This window comes from Carlito syrichta, unplaced genomic scaffold, assembly GCF_000164805.1.
Source record: "Carlito syrichta isolate Samal-C Ts95f unplaced genomic scaffold, Tarsius_syrichta-2.0.1 Scaffold302087, whole genome shotgun sequence".
Taxonomy (NCBI): domain Eukaryota; kingdom Metazoa; phylum Chordata; class Mammalia; order Primates; family Tarsiidae; genus Carlito; species Carlito syrichta.
In genome coordinates, this window is record NW_007246183.1 from 436,564 (window position 1) to 452,574 (window position 16,011).

A 16,011-nucleotide genomic window follows, 5' to 3' on the forward strand; every position below is an offset into this window, starting at 1 on the left:
TCTAGGTCTGACAAAGGCTTAACATCCTGGATCTACAAGGAACTGAAGCGTACTGAAAAGAAGAAAACAAACAACCCCATTATAAAATGGGCAAAAGACATGAACAGACACTTCACAAAAGAAGACATTCGAGCAGCCAACAAACACATGAAGAAATGCTCAACCTCACTAATCATCAGGGAGATGCAAATCAAAACCACACTGAGATACCACCTAACTCCAGTCAGAATGGCAATTATCAACAACTCAAAAAATAACAGCTGCTGGAGAGGGTGTGGTGAAAAGGGAACACTTCTACACTGTTGGTGGGAGTGTAAACTAGTGCAGCCTCTGTGGAAAGCAGTGTGGCGATTCCTAAAAGCTCTAAAAATCGACCTTCCATATGACCCTGCAATCCCCCTACTGGGAATATACCCTGAAGAACACAAATCACTCTATAAAAAAGATACCTGCACACGTATGTTTATCGCAGCATTGTTCACAATAGCAAGAACCTGGAAACAACCATGCTGCCCATCAAAAGAGGACTGGATTAAAAAAATGTGGTACATATACATGATGGAATACTACGCAGCCATAAAAAAGAACAAAATCATGAATTTCGCTGCAACCTGGATGGAACTAGAGTCTATAATACTGAGTGACCTCTCACAAAAACAAAAATCCGAATATCACATGTTCTCACTCATATAATGGACCTTGAACATCCAATGCAATACTATGAGAAAATGACGGATGGTACTGGGAAACTATGGGGGGGAGGGGGGATGGGATTAACAGTAGCAAATATCTGTCGGGGGATGGGAAAACACTTCTTATCTACAGGGTGCCTGAATGAAACGTCATTATACACCTAACCCTTAACTGTACCCCACAAAACCATAATAAAAAATACTGATTAATGAAAAAAAAAAAAAAAAAAAGAATGTATAGTGTGTGTGTGTGTGTGTAAAATAATGTTCATTGTAACTAACTCATCCTAATGATCCTGGTACATCTGTCTTCCATCACTCTAATTTTCAGTTCTACAGTTTTGTTGTTGTTGTTGTCTAACATTAGCTATCCCATTTTAGTTCATCTCTAGTCTCATTGAGTTGTTTTTTTATCCTTTAATAGAATACCATAATTATAATTTTTTTGCTTAGCAGCATGATTCTCAAAATAGTAAAATAAGGAGAATTTGCCAAGTAATTAAATATTAGTAATATGTAGATTATTACCAGTATAAAGTATTTGTTATATGTATATATGTATGTATTTTGAGTCAGAGTCTCAGTCTGTCATCCAAACTAGAGTGCTGTGGCACAGTCATGGCCACTGCAGCCTCGACCTACTGGGCTCAGGCAATTCTTCCACCTCAGTCTTCCAAGTAGCTGGAATTACAGACATGGATTACCACACCCGGCTAATTTTTCTTGATTTATTGTAGAGACAAGGTTCACCAAGTTGTCCGGGTTGTTCTCGAACACCTGGGTTCAGGTAATCCTCTGGCCTCCACCTCCCAAAGTGCTAGGAGGATTACAGGCCTGAGCCACCATGCCTGTCCTGTTGTATTTAAGTTCAGACATTAAATGTTAATGCTATGAACTATAATGTTTAGGAATTTTGTTTTTCTTTTAGGAGTGATATATATACTGCATTGATCGTACTAATCCGTATCTTATTATCTTAGAAACACAGTTCATCTGTTGAAAAATTTGTTGGATGACTACCTACTTCTACTTTAATTCATCTGTTGAATTTTTTCTTATTCTGTATTTTTTAAAAGTCCTTAAATGAGTATCTCATATGTTTCTAGTAAGAACATAAATTGGTATTATCCTTCTAAAAAGCAATATATATACTAAAGGTCTTCAAAATCTCAGACCCATTGAGTTCGTTATTCCACTTCAAGGATAATGTCATTATAAAATAAACAGATCATAAGCATGGATTCTGGAGTTGGATTGCCTGGCTTTGCATCCAGCCAACATACTTACAATTTGTATGACCTTGGGTTAGTTTCTTTCTTTTTTTTTTTTTAAGTTGGGGTCTCACTCTGTCTCCCAGGCTGGAGTGCAATAGCATGATCATGGCTCACTGTAACCTCTACCTCCTGAGCTCAGGCAATCCTTCTGCCTTAGCCTTTCAAGTAACTGGGACTACAGGCACACACCACCACATGTGGCTAATTTTTTATTTTTGTAGAGTTGAGATCTCACTATGTTTCCCAGGTTGGTCTTGAACTTCTGAGCTTAAGTGACCCTCCCACCTTGTCCTCCCAAAGTGCTGAGATTGGTGTGAGCCACTGCACCCAGCCAGGTTCGTTTCTTAACTTTTAAAAGCCTCAATCTTTACATCTGTAAAATATGTTTAAAATAGTAACTATCAGCCAAGCTCAGTGGCTCAGCCTGTAATCCCAGCACTTTGGGAGGCCGAGGCGAGTGGATTGCCTGAGCCCACAGGTTCAAGACCCGCCTGGGCAACTTGGTGAGACCTCGTCTCTACAAAAAAAATGGAAAAACCTAGCCGGGCATGGTAGCATGCCTGTGGTTCCGGCTACATGGAAGGATAAGGCGGAAGGATGACCAAAGCCCAGCAGGTCGACGCTGGCATGACCTTCAGTGTGCCAAGGCACTCCAGCCTCAGCGACGGAGTGACACTCCAACTCGAAAAGAAAAAAATAGCAACTATCTCTAGCTGTTATTGTGAAAATTAATAAAGTGGTATACTTAAGTGCTTAACATTGTGCTTCATGATATTTCAATAAAAAATTGCTGTTATTAGTGATCATAGAAAGATTGTTCATCAAAGCATCAGTTAAAATAGTATACATATATAGGAAAGGATTTGAATGGTTTTCATTCATATGAGGTAATACTATACCATGTAGTTGTTAAATGGTGTTCTTAAAGAATATTTAAAGATATAAGAAGGCTGGGTGCAACGGCTCACACCTATAATCCCAGCACTTTGGGAGGTTCAAGGTGAGAGATTGCCTGGGCCCACGGATTCGAGACCAGCCCGAGCTACTTGGGGAGGCCTCATCTCTACAATAAATCAAGAAAAATTAGCCGGGCATGGTGGTGCATGCCTGTAGTTCCAGCAATTTGGAAGGCTTAGGCGGAAGGATCGCCTGAGCACGGCAGGTCGAGGCTGCGGTGGCCGTGAGCACTACAGCCTGGGCAACAGAGTGAGGCTCCTACTCCAAAAAAAAAAAAAATACATGAACATACCAATAATGTAGCACTGAGTAAACAGGCAGGCTAAAAATCTCTATGCTAAATGTTAATTATGTTTTAATTTATGTTATAAAACAGTAATTGTTTTTAAAATAAAGAATGACAATAAGAATAATAGACAAAAAAAAGTATTTAATCCTTGGTATTAATGCTTTGTAACCTGTTGAGTTGTAAATTAATACTTGATCATCTTTTTAATTAAACTGTTATTGATTTTTTTTTTTCTTTTTCTTTTTCTTTTTTTTTTTTTTTTTTTGGCGGGGGGGGGCGGTTCTCAGTCAATCCTTTTGCCTCATATCTCCCGAGTAACTGGGTCTACAGGCACGTGCCACCACGCCTGACTAATTTTTTTTATTTTTGTAGAGACAAGGTCTGGCTATGTTGTCCAGGCTAGCCTCAAACTGTGGACTGGAGCGTCCTCTCAGTTTGACGTCCCAGAATGCTGGGATTACAGGCATAAGCCACCAGGCCCAGCCTTCGGTGGTTCTATAAAGTTTGTAAGAGAGTGATATTATCAGAGTTGTGAAATTTTTCATAAAAATTATAACAATTATAAATGTTTAGGAAAACCTTTAACAGAAAAGAAAGATGGTTCACTGTGTAATGAAATTACCAGTGATTTTTATATTATTTTTATACCTCTCTACATCTAAAAATTCTATAGTGCGCTGTTTTGGGAATCTTAATCAGAAAAAAGAAGTTTTAACCAGTTTTTTTATGAAATGATGCTGATAACTTTTATGCTTTGATGACATTATTTAGTGTTCAGAGCATTCTTACTAGTTGCTTTTGAGACTTGCCTTCAAACATGCTAAAATTCCCTAAAACAGTTGTATATGAATATCTGTCTAGAAAATAGCTATTTTATGTATTTTTCATACGTGAAAAATGACATGAAGACCATCTCCCACTACTGCATTTCCATATTTTTTTTCTAATAGTGTGGTTTTTGTTGTTGTTTTTTTTTTTAACATAGCCAGCATTCATACGTTTCAAAAGGCAACTTTACCGTACTGAGGGTGATGGGCATATTGAATATTTTGGCAAAACTCTCACTCTTTAGGCAGAAATAAGGCAAAGAGGAAATGAGTAACTATTTCTTCCTGCCTCTATAACTGAAACAATATTCAAATTTATAGGTGAATTTTACTTGCAGCAAATATTACCTTTATAAGGCCTGCATTTATCTTGTAGGTGGCCTTCTAAAATATGCTTTATTTGATTTTATATACTGTGCTCATGCTTTGGCTTTATGCCCAACCTCCCAGGTTGCAAACATTTATAGTAGACCCCAGTGTTAAAGAAAATAAACCAAAAAGAAAAAAAACCTAGGAAATATTACAGATATTAGTACTAAATTACTCAGTAATATTCACTTTGAAGCAGTAATAAATTATCCTATTAATAGTAGTGGTCCTTAAAAATTGTTCCACTATTTGTTGAGGCATTTGATCTTTTCCATATTCCAAATGAAATATTTTATTGTTTTCTACTCTTGCAAGAGAGAGATGTTAGAGATATTCTGTTTATTGTTAGACTTATTCTATTCCATACAGAGATTTAAAAACTAAAGGCAAAGTTCCTATATGTATATCAACTAGCATCAAATCCTTCCTATATGTGAGAAAATGATCTACTTTAAAAGCCAGTTATATGCATTAAAAAATATGTCATACAATCTAAAATAGAATTACTAAATGCAAAATGACTAATCCTCACAAATTCTTCTAAAATTAAAAATACAAGTAATTTACATGTTTATGGAGGAAGGTTATATCTTAAAGAAAAATAAGAGATTTAATTAAGAGAGAGAAAAGAGAGGAAGAAAGACAGGGAGGGAGGAATTCCAGACAAGAAGCATACCACAGGATTAAAGTAGAAATACAAGAGGCATATTGAGGAAACCATGTTGAAACAGATGGTTTATATAAGGCAATGCTTTTCAAATTATGCGCCCCCACAGAGGCTGGTTGGCAAGTGGGTGAGGAGCCCAGCTACTGAAGGCTTTAAGCAAGGCAGTGCTGCAGGTCTATTAGAAAGATTGATCTGCTGGTGGACACAGAGGAATGTGCTGGGAAACTGTTCAGTAAGTCCAAAGAGAGGGCATGAGCCCATATGTATTATTGACCACAAGTTAGAAAATGAAACAGGAGGATGGATGCATGTACTCTCACCAAGGAAGAACCACCAGGACTGGATTATAGATCGAATGGATGTTGTACCGGGGGAAGGAGACGTCCAAGGCCCATCCAGTGATAAAAATGAAGAACCTCATGTTGCATTCAAATCTGGTGGTAGTAGGCTGTATGGGAATATGGCAGATTATATTTTGATTGCTTCCAAGTTCTAAAGGAAAATACAAAGCACATTAAAATTATTAATTTTAATATATAAAATATAACTATGATGGCTGACTATGGGATTATACCTAGTTTCAGCAGTGAGGATGACACACCAAAGACTTGGAAGTTACATTCTTGTCTACACCCTACTTAATTATTTTCTTAGAACTCTCTAAACTTGAAAGCCCTTGTGCCAGGGGAAGTGGGGGAGCTAAATTCAACTGAAAATCCCTAGACTCTGTAACAGCTGAAAATCCCTAGACTCTAACACAGCTGAAAATCCCAAACCAGAGTCTGGCACTTCTGATGAAGTAGCATTCACAGAGTAGTATTGTTAAATAAGGCAGAGATTGTTAATTATGTGTTTTCCAGTTGAAAAGGATAAAATACACAGCAAGAATAGACCTGGTATTCTTCCTCTGACTTGGTGACAATCCACAAACCAATGGATAAGGAAGTCATCAGGGATTTACTGCCCTCCCCACCACAAGATAAATAAATAAATTCTAAAGGAACCAAAAATATAGAGAGGTGGAAATAGTTACTCCAGGGTAAGAAAGTCCTTTAGAAATAAGGCCTTAAGTTAAAATGAGGCTCTGTAGAGTGAGTCTTAATCCAATATGTTGGTGTGTTAATAAGATATTAGGACACACACAGAGGATACAAGAAGATTCCAGACCTGCAGACACCTTGATCTTGGACTTCTAGCCTCCAGGACTGTAAAAAAATAAATTTCTGTTGCTTAAGCCACCCCCATGTGAATTTTGTTATATTAGACCTGGCAAACTAATACAATATGCAGGCATTTAGCAAAATTTATAAACAAAATCAAAAGTTAACAATAACCTACAAAAACAGGCCCACGTGTAGGGGCTCACACCTGTGATCCTAGCACTTTGGGAGAATAATTTTTTTTTTTTTTTTTGAGTTGGAATCTCACTCTGTCGCCCAGACTGGAGTGCAGTGGCCGCTCCTGGCCACCGCAGCCTCGACCTGCTGGGCTCCGTCGATCTTTCCGCCTCAACCTTCCAAGTAGACGGAATTACAGGCATGCGCTACCACGCCCGGCTGATTTTTTGATTTATTGTAGAGATGAGGTCTCGCTGCCCAGGCGGGTCTCGAACCTGCGGGCTCAGGCAATCAACTCACCTCAGCCTCCCAAAGGCACGGGATTTCAGGCTGAGCCACTGAGCCCGGCCGGGAGAATAATTTAAGGTCAGAAGTTTGAGACCAGCCCAGCCAACATAGTGAGAACCCGTTTCTACAAAAAATTTAAAAATTAACCAAATGTGGTAGTGCAGGCCTATAATCCTAACTAATTGAGAGGCTGAGCCTTGAGTGATCTTCCCACTTTAGCCTCTCAATGAGTTAGGACTGCAGTGAGGCTACGATGGTGCCACTGTACTCCAGCCTGGTTGATAAACTTTCAGCAACAAAATAAAGTAGTATTGAATTATAACCCAAAGTAAAAAATGAATATTCATGAATACATACGGATACTAGGGGAGAATAAACAAGCCTCCCATGCAGAAGAATTTCAGATAATTGATGTAGACACTCAGTTCTCAAGGAGGTAGAGCATAACTCCACACTCAAGTGTGCTGTGCAGTGACTTATTTCCAAAGAATATAGTACTGAAATCGGGGGAATAAAAGAGTAACTTTACAATGACAAACTCTGGCAAAGTACTACCTTAGCAGTGGTCAGTCAAGGTCAACAGCAGTGACAAGTCATGTTGATAGTATGTCTTCTTGACAGAATGTGGTAAGAATGGTACTTGTCCTCTGTGATAGTGTTCCTAAAAACCTATACCTAAATACACCTACCGTGTACTTGATGACAAGTACTCCAGAAAACTGTCAGGGTGATCAAAAACAAGGAACGTTTGAGAAATAGCCAAGTGAGCTAAGAAGGCACCTAGATGTAATATGCCATCCTGGATCAGGTCCTGGAACAGAAAAAAGATACTAGGTTAAGAACTAAGGAAATTTGAATTTAGAGTTTAGTTCATAAACAAGAATCCGTATTGATACATTGATTATGACAGTGCAAAATGTTAACAATGGGGAAACTGGGCATGAGGTATATGGGAACTATCTATGCTATCTTCTTAACTCTCCTGTAAAACTAAAATTATCCTCATATAAAAATGCCATTTAAAACAGTAGAATAGACAAAAGCCTATTACATCTCATTATTCAAAAGACCAGTGAATTATTGGTATTTTTAAAGGTACATTCAAATTGTTGTAAGGTTGTTGTTCTCCTATTTCACTAGCACGCTTTTTTTCCTAATGATGATATCTATGATTTGCAACATATAGGAATGTAAAATGGAACAGCCTTTCTGGAGGGCATTTTCATAATAGGTAAAAATGTGTGTACTCTTTGAAGCAGCAATATTACAACCAGGAAGTGAATATAGGTATTGACAAAAATGTGTTTTACAGTGTTATGTGCAATAGCAAAAACTCAGAAATTAACCAAAAGCTTATAAATACAGGATTATTTAAACTATGGGAATCTCAACGTGTAATGCAATGTATATACTAAGAATATTTACTATAGGCCAGACATAGTGGCTCTCGCCTGTAATCCCAGCACTTTGGGAGGCAGAGGCAAGAGGATTGCCTGAGCCCAGGGGTTCAAGGCCAGCCTGGTGAACTTGGTGAGACCTTATCTCTACAATAAAAAAAAAAATTGACCAGGCGCAGTGACTCATGCCTGTAATCCCAGAACTTTGGGAGGCTGAGATGAGAGGATTGCCTGAGCCCACGGATTTGAGACCAGCCTGGGCAACTTGGCAAGACCTCATCTATACAATAAATTAAAACAATTAGCTGGGCATGGTGGCATGTGCCTATAGTTCCAGCTACTTGGAAGCCTGAGGCAGAAGGATCGCCTGAACCCAGCAGGTCAAGGCTCTGGTGGCAGTGAGCATGCCACTGCGCTCCAGCCTGGGCGACAAGAGTGTGACTCCAACTCAAAAAAAAAAAAAAAAAAAAACCAACTAAATAGGTCATTTATTAGCCCTTAGCTATTTATAAGGGCCTAAATTTTTTGTCATGATTGCGATGAGAACAAGGAAAGTGGTGGCCATTCTTGGACCCCACATTCAGCACTTCCTCACATCTCTCTCTAGAAGGTGTAATAGATTATTAACCAGTTCTAGAGTCAGGCAGCCTGGATCCAGGTCCCAGCAAAATGACCCTGAGAAGTCATTTTACCTCTCTGTGCCACTTTTTAAAAAATCTATGATGGAAATAATCCTATTTCCTACTTTGGAATGTTGTTGTAGGGATTAAATTAATTAATATATGGGATGTACTTAGCATACCCTCAAGGCCATGGTTGGCAAGGCATTGTGAATTTGCTATTATTATATTATTGTGCCAAAGATGACATTTTAACCCTTAATGAAAAAAAATTAGCCAGGTGTGGTGGCACACACCTGTGGTTCCAGCTACTTGGAAAGCTGTGGCAGAATGATTACCTGAGCCCAGCAGGTCAGTGCTGCAGTGGCAGTGAGCATGCCACTGCACTCCAGCCTGGGCAACAGAGTGAGACTTTGACTCAAAAAAATAATAATAATAATATTGTAGAATAACATTTGAGGGCAAAAACTTCTATGATGTATGAAAATATCAGTTGTAAACCATGTACACTATCTTGACATTTCTGTGATCAAAAGTCAGTTTATAAGTGCTTAAGGAAATTTATTCTAATGGCTATCATAATTAATATATGAAGTATTGCTTTGCAGCTCTTTAATTAGAACCCAATGCTTCTCAAACTAGTGAACCAAGTTTTCGTTACCACAAATTATGTGTTTGTGTGTGTGTGTTTTAGGTATACTATACATGGATAAAAAGTGGAATTTGTATATAATATGTTGCCTATGATTATATCTTATTGGTGGGATTAGGGCAATTTTTATTTTTATTTATTTATTTATTTATTTTATTTATTTTGAGTTGGAGTCTCACTCTGTCGCCCAGACTGGAATGCAGTGGTCGCTTCCTGCCACCGCAGCCTCGACCTGCTGGCTGCGGCGATCCTTCCACCTCAGCCTTCCAAGTAGCTGGAACTACAGGCGCACGCTACCACGCCTGGCTAATTTTTTTGATTTGTTGTAGAGTTGAGGTCTCGTCAAGTTGCCCAGGCGGGTCTCGAACCCGCGGGCTCAGGAAATCCACTCCCCTCGGCCTCCCAAAGTGCTAGGATTACAGGCTGAGCCACCGAGCCTGGCCTATTTTATTTTATTTTTTATTTTTATTTTTTTAGTTTGATTCTCACTCTGTCGCCCAGGTTGGAGTGCAGTGGCATGCTCATGGCCACCCCCAGCATCAATTCGTTGGGCTCCAGCGATCCTTCCACCTCAGCCTTCCAAGTAGCAAGAACTATAGGCACGCGCTATCACGCCTGGCTAATTTTTTTGATTTATTATAGTGACGAGGTCTCTCCAAGTTGCCTGGGCTGGTCTCGAACCTGTGGGCTCAGGCAACCCACTTGTCTCGGCCTCCCAAAGTGCTGAGCTTACCGAGCCCGGCCTATTTTTATTTTATTTTTGGTGATTTTTCTATATTTTCCAACTGTTCTTGAGGGAACTTCAAAATATTTTTTGTGATTAGAACAAAGATGATTTTTTTTCTTTTGAGTCAGGTCTTACTCTGTTGCCGAGGCTGAAGTTCAGTGGTGCGATCATGGCTCACTACAACCTTGGTCTCCTGGGCTCAGGCAATCCTGCCTCAGCCTCCCAAGTGAATGAATGGGACTACAGGCACACGCCACCATGCCCAGCTAATTTTTAAATTTTTTTTGTAGAAACAGTGTCTCTCTCTGTGTTTCCCAGACTGGTCTCAAACTCCTGGACTCAAGCAATCCTCTCACCTTGGCCTCCCAAAGTGCTGGGATTACAGGCATGAGACACTGGGCTCGGCCTGAAAAAGATCTTAAAAGTCAATTTCTTAGGCTGGGCTCAGTGACTCAGCCTGTAATCCCAGCACTTTGGGAGAGCCAAAGCAGTGGATTGCTTGAGCCCTTGGGTTCAAGACCCAACGTGGCAACTTGGCGAGACCTCATCTCTACAATAAATCAAAAATTAACCAGGCGTGGTAGTGCGCGCCTGTAGTTCCGCTACTTGGAAGGCTGAGGCAAAGGATCTCCGGAGCCCAGCAGGTCAAGGCTGCGGTGGCCGGGAACATGCCACTGCACTCTAGTTTGGACGACAGAGTGAGACTCCAACTCAAAAAAAAAAAAAGTCGATTTTTTTCAAAAAATCAAAAAGTTTATGAAACTGCTATCTAGAATATTAAAGCACATTTGTTTAAAAGTACATTTGTTTAAAAATGTCCTTTTATTTTGACTACATTTAGTTTAAACACGAATTTACATTTACACAAATTTACAGTTATGCGTTTTCTAAGCACCTTTTTTCTATTAGATTAAATTTTCATAAGCTGTTAAAAGTATTGTGCTTGATTGGTCTTCTCATTCTTTTTCCTTGTAGACTGGTGTTTGGAATGCTTTATCCTGCATATTATTCATACAAAGCTGTGAAAACAAAAAACGTGAAGGAATATGTAAGTATAGTTTTATCAGTGATTAATTCTAGTTTAATATATCAATGATACGCACAGCAAGAAAAACTGTTCTTTTAGAAAAAGCTGACGTAATGTTTTAGGTTTAAAATGTAATATGAATGTGAAGTAACAAAATTAATATTTTTAAAAATTAAGGCTGAGGTGAGTGGATTGCCTGAGCCCGCGGGTTCAAGACCCACCTGGGCAGCGAGACCTCATCTCTACAATAAATCAAAAAATCAGCCGGGCGTGGTAGCGCATGCCTGTAATTCTGGCCACTTGGAAGGCTGAGGCGGAAGGATCGCCAGAGCCCAGCAGGTTGAGGCTGCGGTGGCTGGGCGCGGCCACTGCACTCCAGTCTGGGTGACAGAGTGAGACTCCAACTCAAATAAATAAATAAATAAATTAAGCTGAATGTGTTGGCTCACACCTGTAATCCCACCAATTTGGGAGGCAGAGGCAAGAGGATTACCTGAACTCAGGGGTTCAAAACCAGCCTGGGCAACTTCCAAGACCTTGTCTCTACAGTAAATCCAAAAATTAGCCGAGCATGATGGCACATGCCTATGGTTCCAGCTACTTGGAAGGCTAAGGTAGAAGGATCACCTGATCCCATGCCACTGCCCTCTAACCTTGAGGACGGTGAAACTCCAAATCAAACAAAAAACAAAAATAAAAATTAAGTTTGATGACAACACAAAGTGGAGTTTTAGAAAACAGTTCACTGTCAATTGGCATTAAATAAGTATGTGATTCTCAAGGTGAGTAATGAATAGCTATTAATTTAATCTTTAAATTTATGTATAATAAGGGGTTGGAGAACTTTTTGATTTTGGGATGGGGGAATTGTAGAGTTTTTGCCTTATAAATTTATAGTACACTGAGAATACATCTCTGTGTCCCCAGAGACTCTTTTTTCTTTCACTACTTTCTAATTTGATTTACATATGCAGATATTCTATCACCATTGACAATTGCAATCTTTTTTTCTCTTAAATCAAACTACTTGTACTGATTATGTTTTTAGTCCTCATATTTTTTCTCTGTGTCCTCTTATCTATTCCCTTTTTTTTTGCTGTCATTAATTGTTTTTATTTTTCATCCTTTTTATACGTTCTCTTCATCCCCAATTTTATCCATACTGTTTAATAGTAAACAACTTTCCCACATATAAATCTTGACATAGTTTTAGTAAGTGTGCGGAATGAATTTTTAGAGAATAGTAAAGGCATATTGTGTTAGTGGTCAGTCACAATGGGAGAAGCAATCAATACTGAAATAACTGCACATCAATAACTATCACTTTTTTTAAAAATTGAGTTGTCCATTACATAACATAAAATTAACCATTTCAGAATGAACAATTAAATGACATTTAATGCATTCACAATATTGTGCAAATGCTAGCTCTTTCTAGTTCCACATTATTTTCATCACTCCAGAATCAAACCCTGTGCTCGTTAACCAGCTACTCCCTATCCGTCCCTTACCCAAGCTACTGACAACCACCTATCTGCTTTCTATTTGTATGAATTTTTCTATTCTGGATAATTCATATAAGCAGAATACAATATGTGACTTTTCGTGTCTGGTTTCTTTCACTTAGCATAATGTTTTCAAGACTTGTTCATGTTTTAGTATATAGTTTATTTAGTTTGTACTACATTCCTTTTTATGGCTGAATAATATTCCATTGTATGGCTATACCACATTTTGTTTATCTATTCATCTATTGACAGACGTTTAAATTGTTCTACATTTTAGCTACTTAATAGTGTTGCTGCAAACATTCTGTTAGAGTCATTCCAGGGTGGCCCCCAAAGTATGTTAGGGTCATACTCTCCTAGCGAGGCATCCAGGTCAGGCCCACTGGGGGTGTGGATGTTCTAGGGTGTGAGCCAATGCTGCATGAAAGATGCAAATAATTGCACAGAACTTAAATTAGAAAATATAGTTTATTTAAAGTAAATTGGAGAGAGCAAAGAGAAGATTCACCTCCCCAAGGTGGGGGAAGGGGCCAAAGCCAGGCAGCATGGCAACAGTCATAGCTCAAAGAGCACATAGCCACACCAGAGTCTAGCAAGGCAGTGGGAATGGCTGCTTATGGTTGAGTCCCTTTAACCATTCCCCTTGATGGGGGGAAGATCATTAAAGTGATTGGGTGGTGGTCTGCTTCACGTCGTCATCACGAAGGGGCAGGTAGGCACAGTCACTGATGTCAGGTGATGAACAACCGGCAGATGGGTGAGTCATTCACATGATTGCTGCCATGGTGGGGTCTGTCCATGTCACATAGGTCACAAAGGGCTCATTAGGTTAACTTGGGTTTTGGGCCCGGAGGGGTTTTTCCTGCAAGAGACTTGTTAAATGTTTGCAGTCCCCAAACTCCTTGACCAAAGATGGTCTTATTATCATTTCTATGGCTTTGACCTTCCGCCTTGACAAGTAACCTGAAAGTTTACTATAGATTATTATGCTGAATCATGAATTGAAAGATTGGGCTGTCTTGGTCTTGTGTCTGATGGAGATTTGCCAAGGGGGTAGGATAGGCTGCCACTTCCTACAGTAGAATGTCTAAACACTCTCTAATGATTATGCTGAGACAAAAAGACTAAACTAAGAATAAGCTAAGTTTCTTCTAGGTTTTTGTAGGTGCCTCCTTTCACATTCATACGCAAGGATTTGTTTGAGTACCGGCTTTTGATTCTTCTGTATATACACATGTGGCTCTTTGTAAGGGATCTTTGATGGTAGTCTTGTCAGTCATTTACTCTAATGATTGGAGATGAGATTATGATTTTTTTTTTCTATATCTTCAGGGTTTTTTGGTCTGAAACCTTTATAACAAATTCTATTACACTTTTATAGTCATTTTTTCTCTTAAAGAAAACTAATTTTTGAGCTAGGCACGGTGGCTCACACCTATAATCCCAGCACTTTGGGAGGCTGAAGTGAGATGATTGCCTGGGCCCACAGGTTCGAGACCAGCCTCGCAACTCGGTGAGACCTCATCTCTACAATTAAAACAAAAAATTAGTTGGACATGGCGACGCATGCCTGTAGTTCCAACTACTTGAAAGGCTGAGGTAGAAGATCGCCTGAGCCCAGTAGGTCCAGGCTACGGTGGCTGTCAGCATGCCACTGCACTCCACAGAGTGAGTACTCCAATTCAAAAAAAAAAGGTAAGAAAATTAATTTTTGACCAGGCTCAGTGGCTCAACCTATAATCCCAGCACTTTGGGAGGCCAAGGCAAGTGTATTACCTGAGCCCACAGATTTGAGACCAGCCCAGACAACTTGGCGAGACGTCGTCTCTACAATAAATTTTTAAAAGTTAGCCAGGCGTGGTAACGCACACATGTAGTCCCAGCTACTTGGAAGGCTGAGGCGGAAGGATCGCTGGGGCCCAGCAGGTCGCCACTGGGGTAGCCATGACTGTGCCACTGCACTCCAACCTGGGCAACGGAGTGAGACTCCAACTAAAAAGAAAAAAAAAGAAAAGAAAACTAATTTTTGCAGTGAAGTATATTATAAGTCAGAATGGTAGAGTACATCTAGAAGAGGTAAAGAAGTTATTTAGTTGAGCTCTGAAATTTTTCTCGTTTTATTATGTATATTTCTGGGCTCTAGGATTGGTGAAATAGTATTAAGAGTTGGAACCACATTAAGCCCTAGTGATCTAAATTCATTTTATAAATGGCTTCAAGGGTTGCATTTTAACGTATGCTATAATAAATACCAAGTATTGTTTTATGATACTGACCTACATTATTTTCTGGAAGTACTTTTCTCCTGTGAAAGCACTTTTCTCCTGTGAAAAGTGCTTCTCAAGCTGCCTGTGGGACAGGACCAGTTTTGTTTTATTTTGTTTTCCCAATAAGTCATAGGCCAATACTTTTGTAAAATAAAATTTAAAACTTATTACTAGAAAAAAATGAAATTAAAAAACATGAAATACAATTCAATTTTTTATTACTAAATTCAGTAAACTTGAAATCAACTGTCAATTTTCATACTTAAAGTAGCACAGTTACACTTTACAGCCTTGCACAATTCCCTAGAAAACACTCTGCCCTACTATGTAATATTTTCATTTGATTGGAATTCTCTTTTGAAAGATAAAATTAAGAGTTGCTCATCATTTCCAAACCCCATTAAAATATGATCTGGGGAGCTTACTACCAGCCAGTGTATAATAAATGTGAAACTTCTCCCTATACAGAATGTTTTTGGTACTGTCATTGAGATCTTTTTCTGTATTACTTAACTGTACAGTTGAAGTGCAGGGTGCTAGATCTACCAACTGAGACCGTTCCACCTATAAAGCATTCTAGAAACCAGGATATGCAGTAATTTGGTGTGCCTCTGTATATGTGTATCTTTGTGTATATGTTTGTGCTTTTTGTGGGGGGGGGATTGAAGTGCTATTTGAAAACAATGATAACATGAATAGCCTAGTAATTTGATGATATTATCAGCGGTCACAGAAATATCATTCCCTAAAATAAAAATCAAAGGTAAGATGTTAGCAATAAGACATAAGAAAGGCGCCGGGCACGGTGGCTCAAGCCTGTAATCCCAGCACTTTGGGAGGCCAAGGCAAGAGAATTGCCTGAGCCCAGGAGTTCGAGACCAGCCTGGGCAACTTGGTGAGACCTTGTCTCTACAATAAATCAAAAAATTAGCTGGGCATGGTGGCACATGCCCGTAGTTCCAGCTACTTGAAAGACTAATGGCAGAAGGATCGCCTGAGCACAGTAGGTCAAGGCTGCAGTGGCCATGAGTGTGCCACTGTACTCCAGTCCGGGCAACAGAGTGAGAACCCAACTCAAAAAGAATAACTCTTTTCTTTTTTTTTTTTTTTTTG

The 16,011-nt window shown here is 39.2% G+C and overlaps 1 protein-coding gene across 1 annotated transcript in view; it reads left to right on the forward strand.

The window, feature by feature from the left end:
• REEP3 (receptor accessory protein 3) overlaps window positions 1-16,011 on the forward strand; it is an 81,596-nt gene that overhangs the window by 3,306 nt on the left and 62,279 nt on the right. The window contains exon 2 of the mRNA XM_008056065.2: window positions 11,006-11,144. Within this exon, the coding sequence (XP_008054256.2) occupies window positions 11,006-11,144 (139 nt within the window). The remainder of the gene's footprint in view (window positions 1-11,005; window positions 11,145-16,011) is intronic.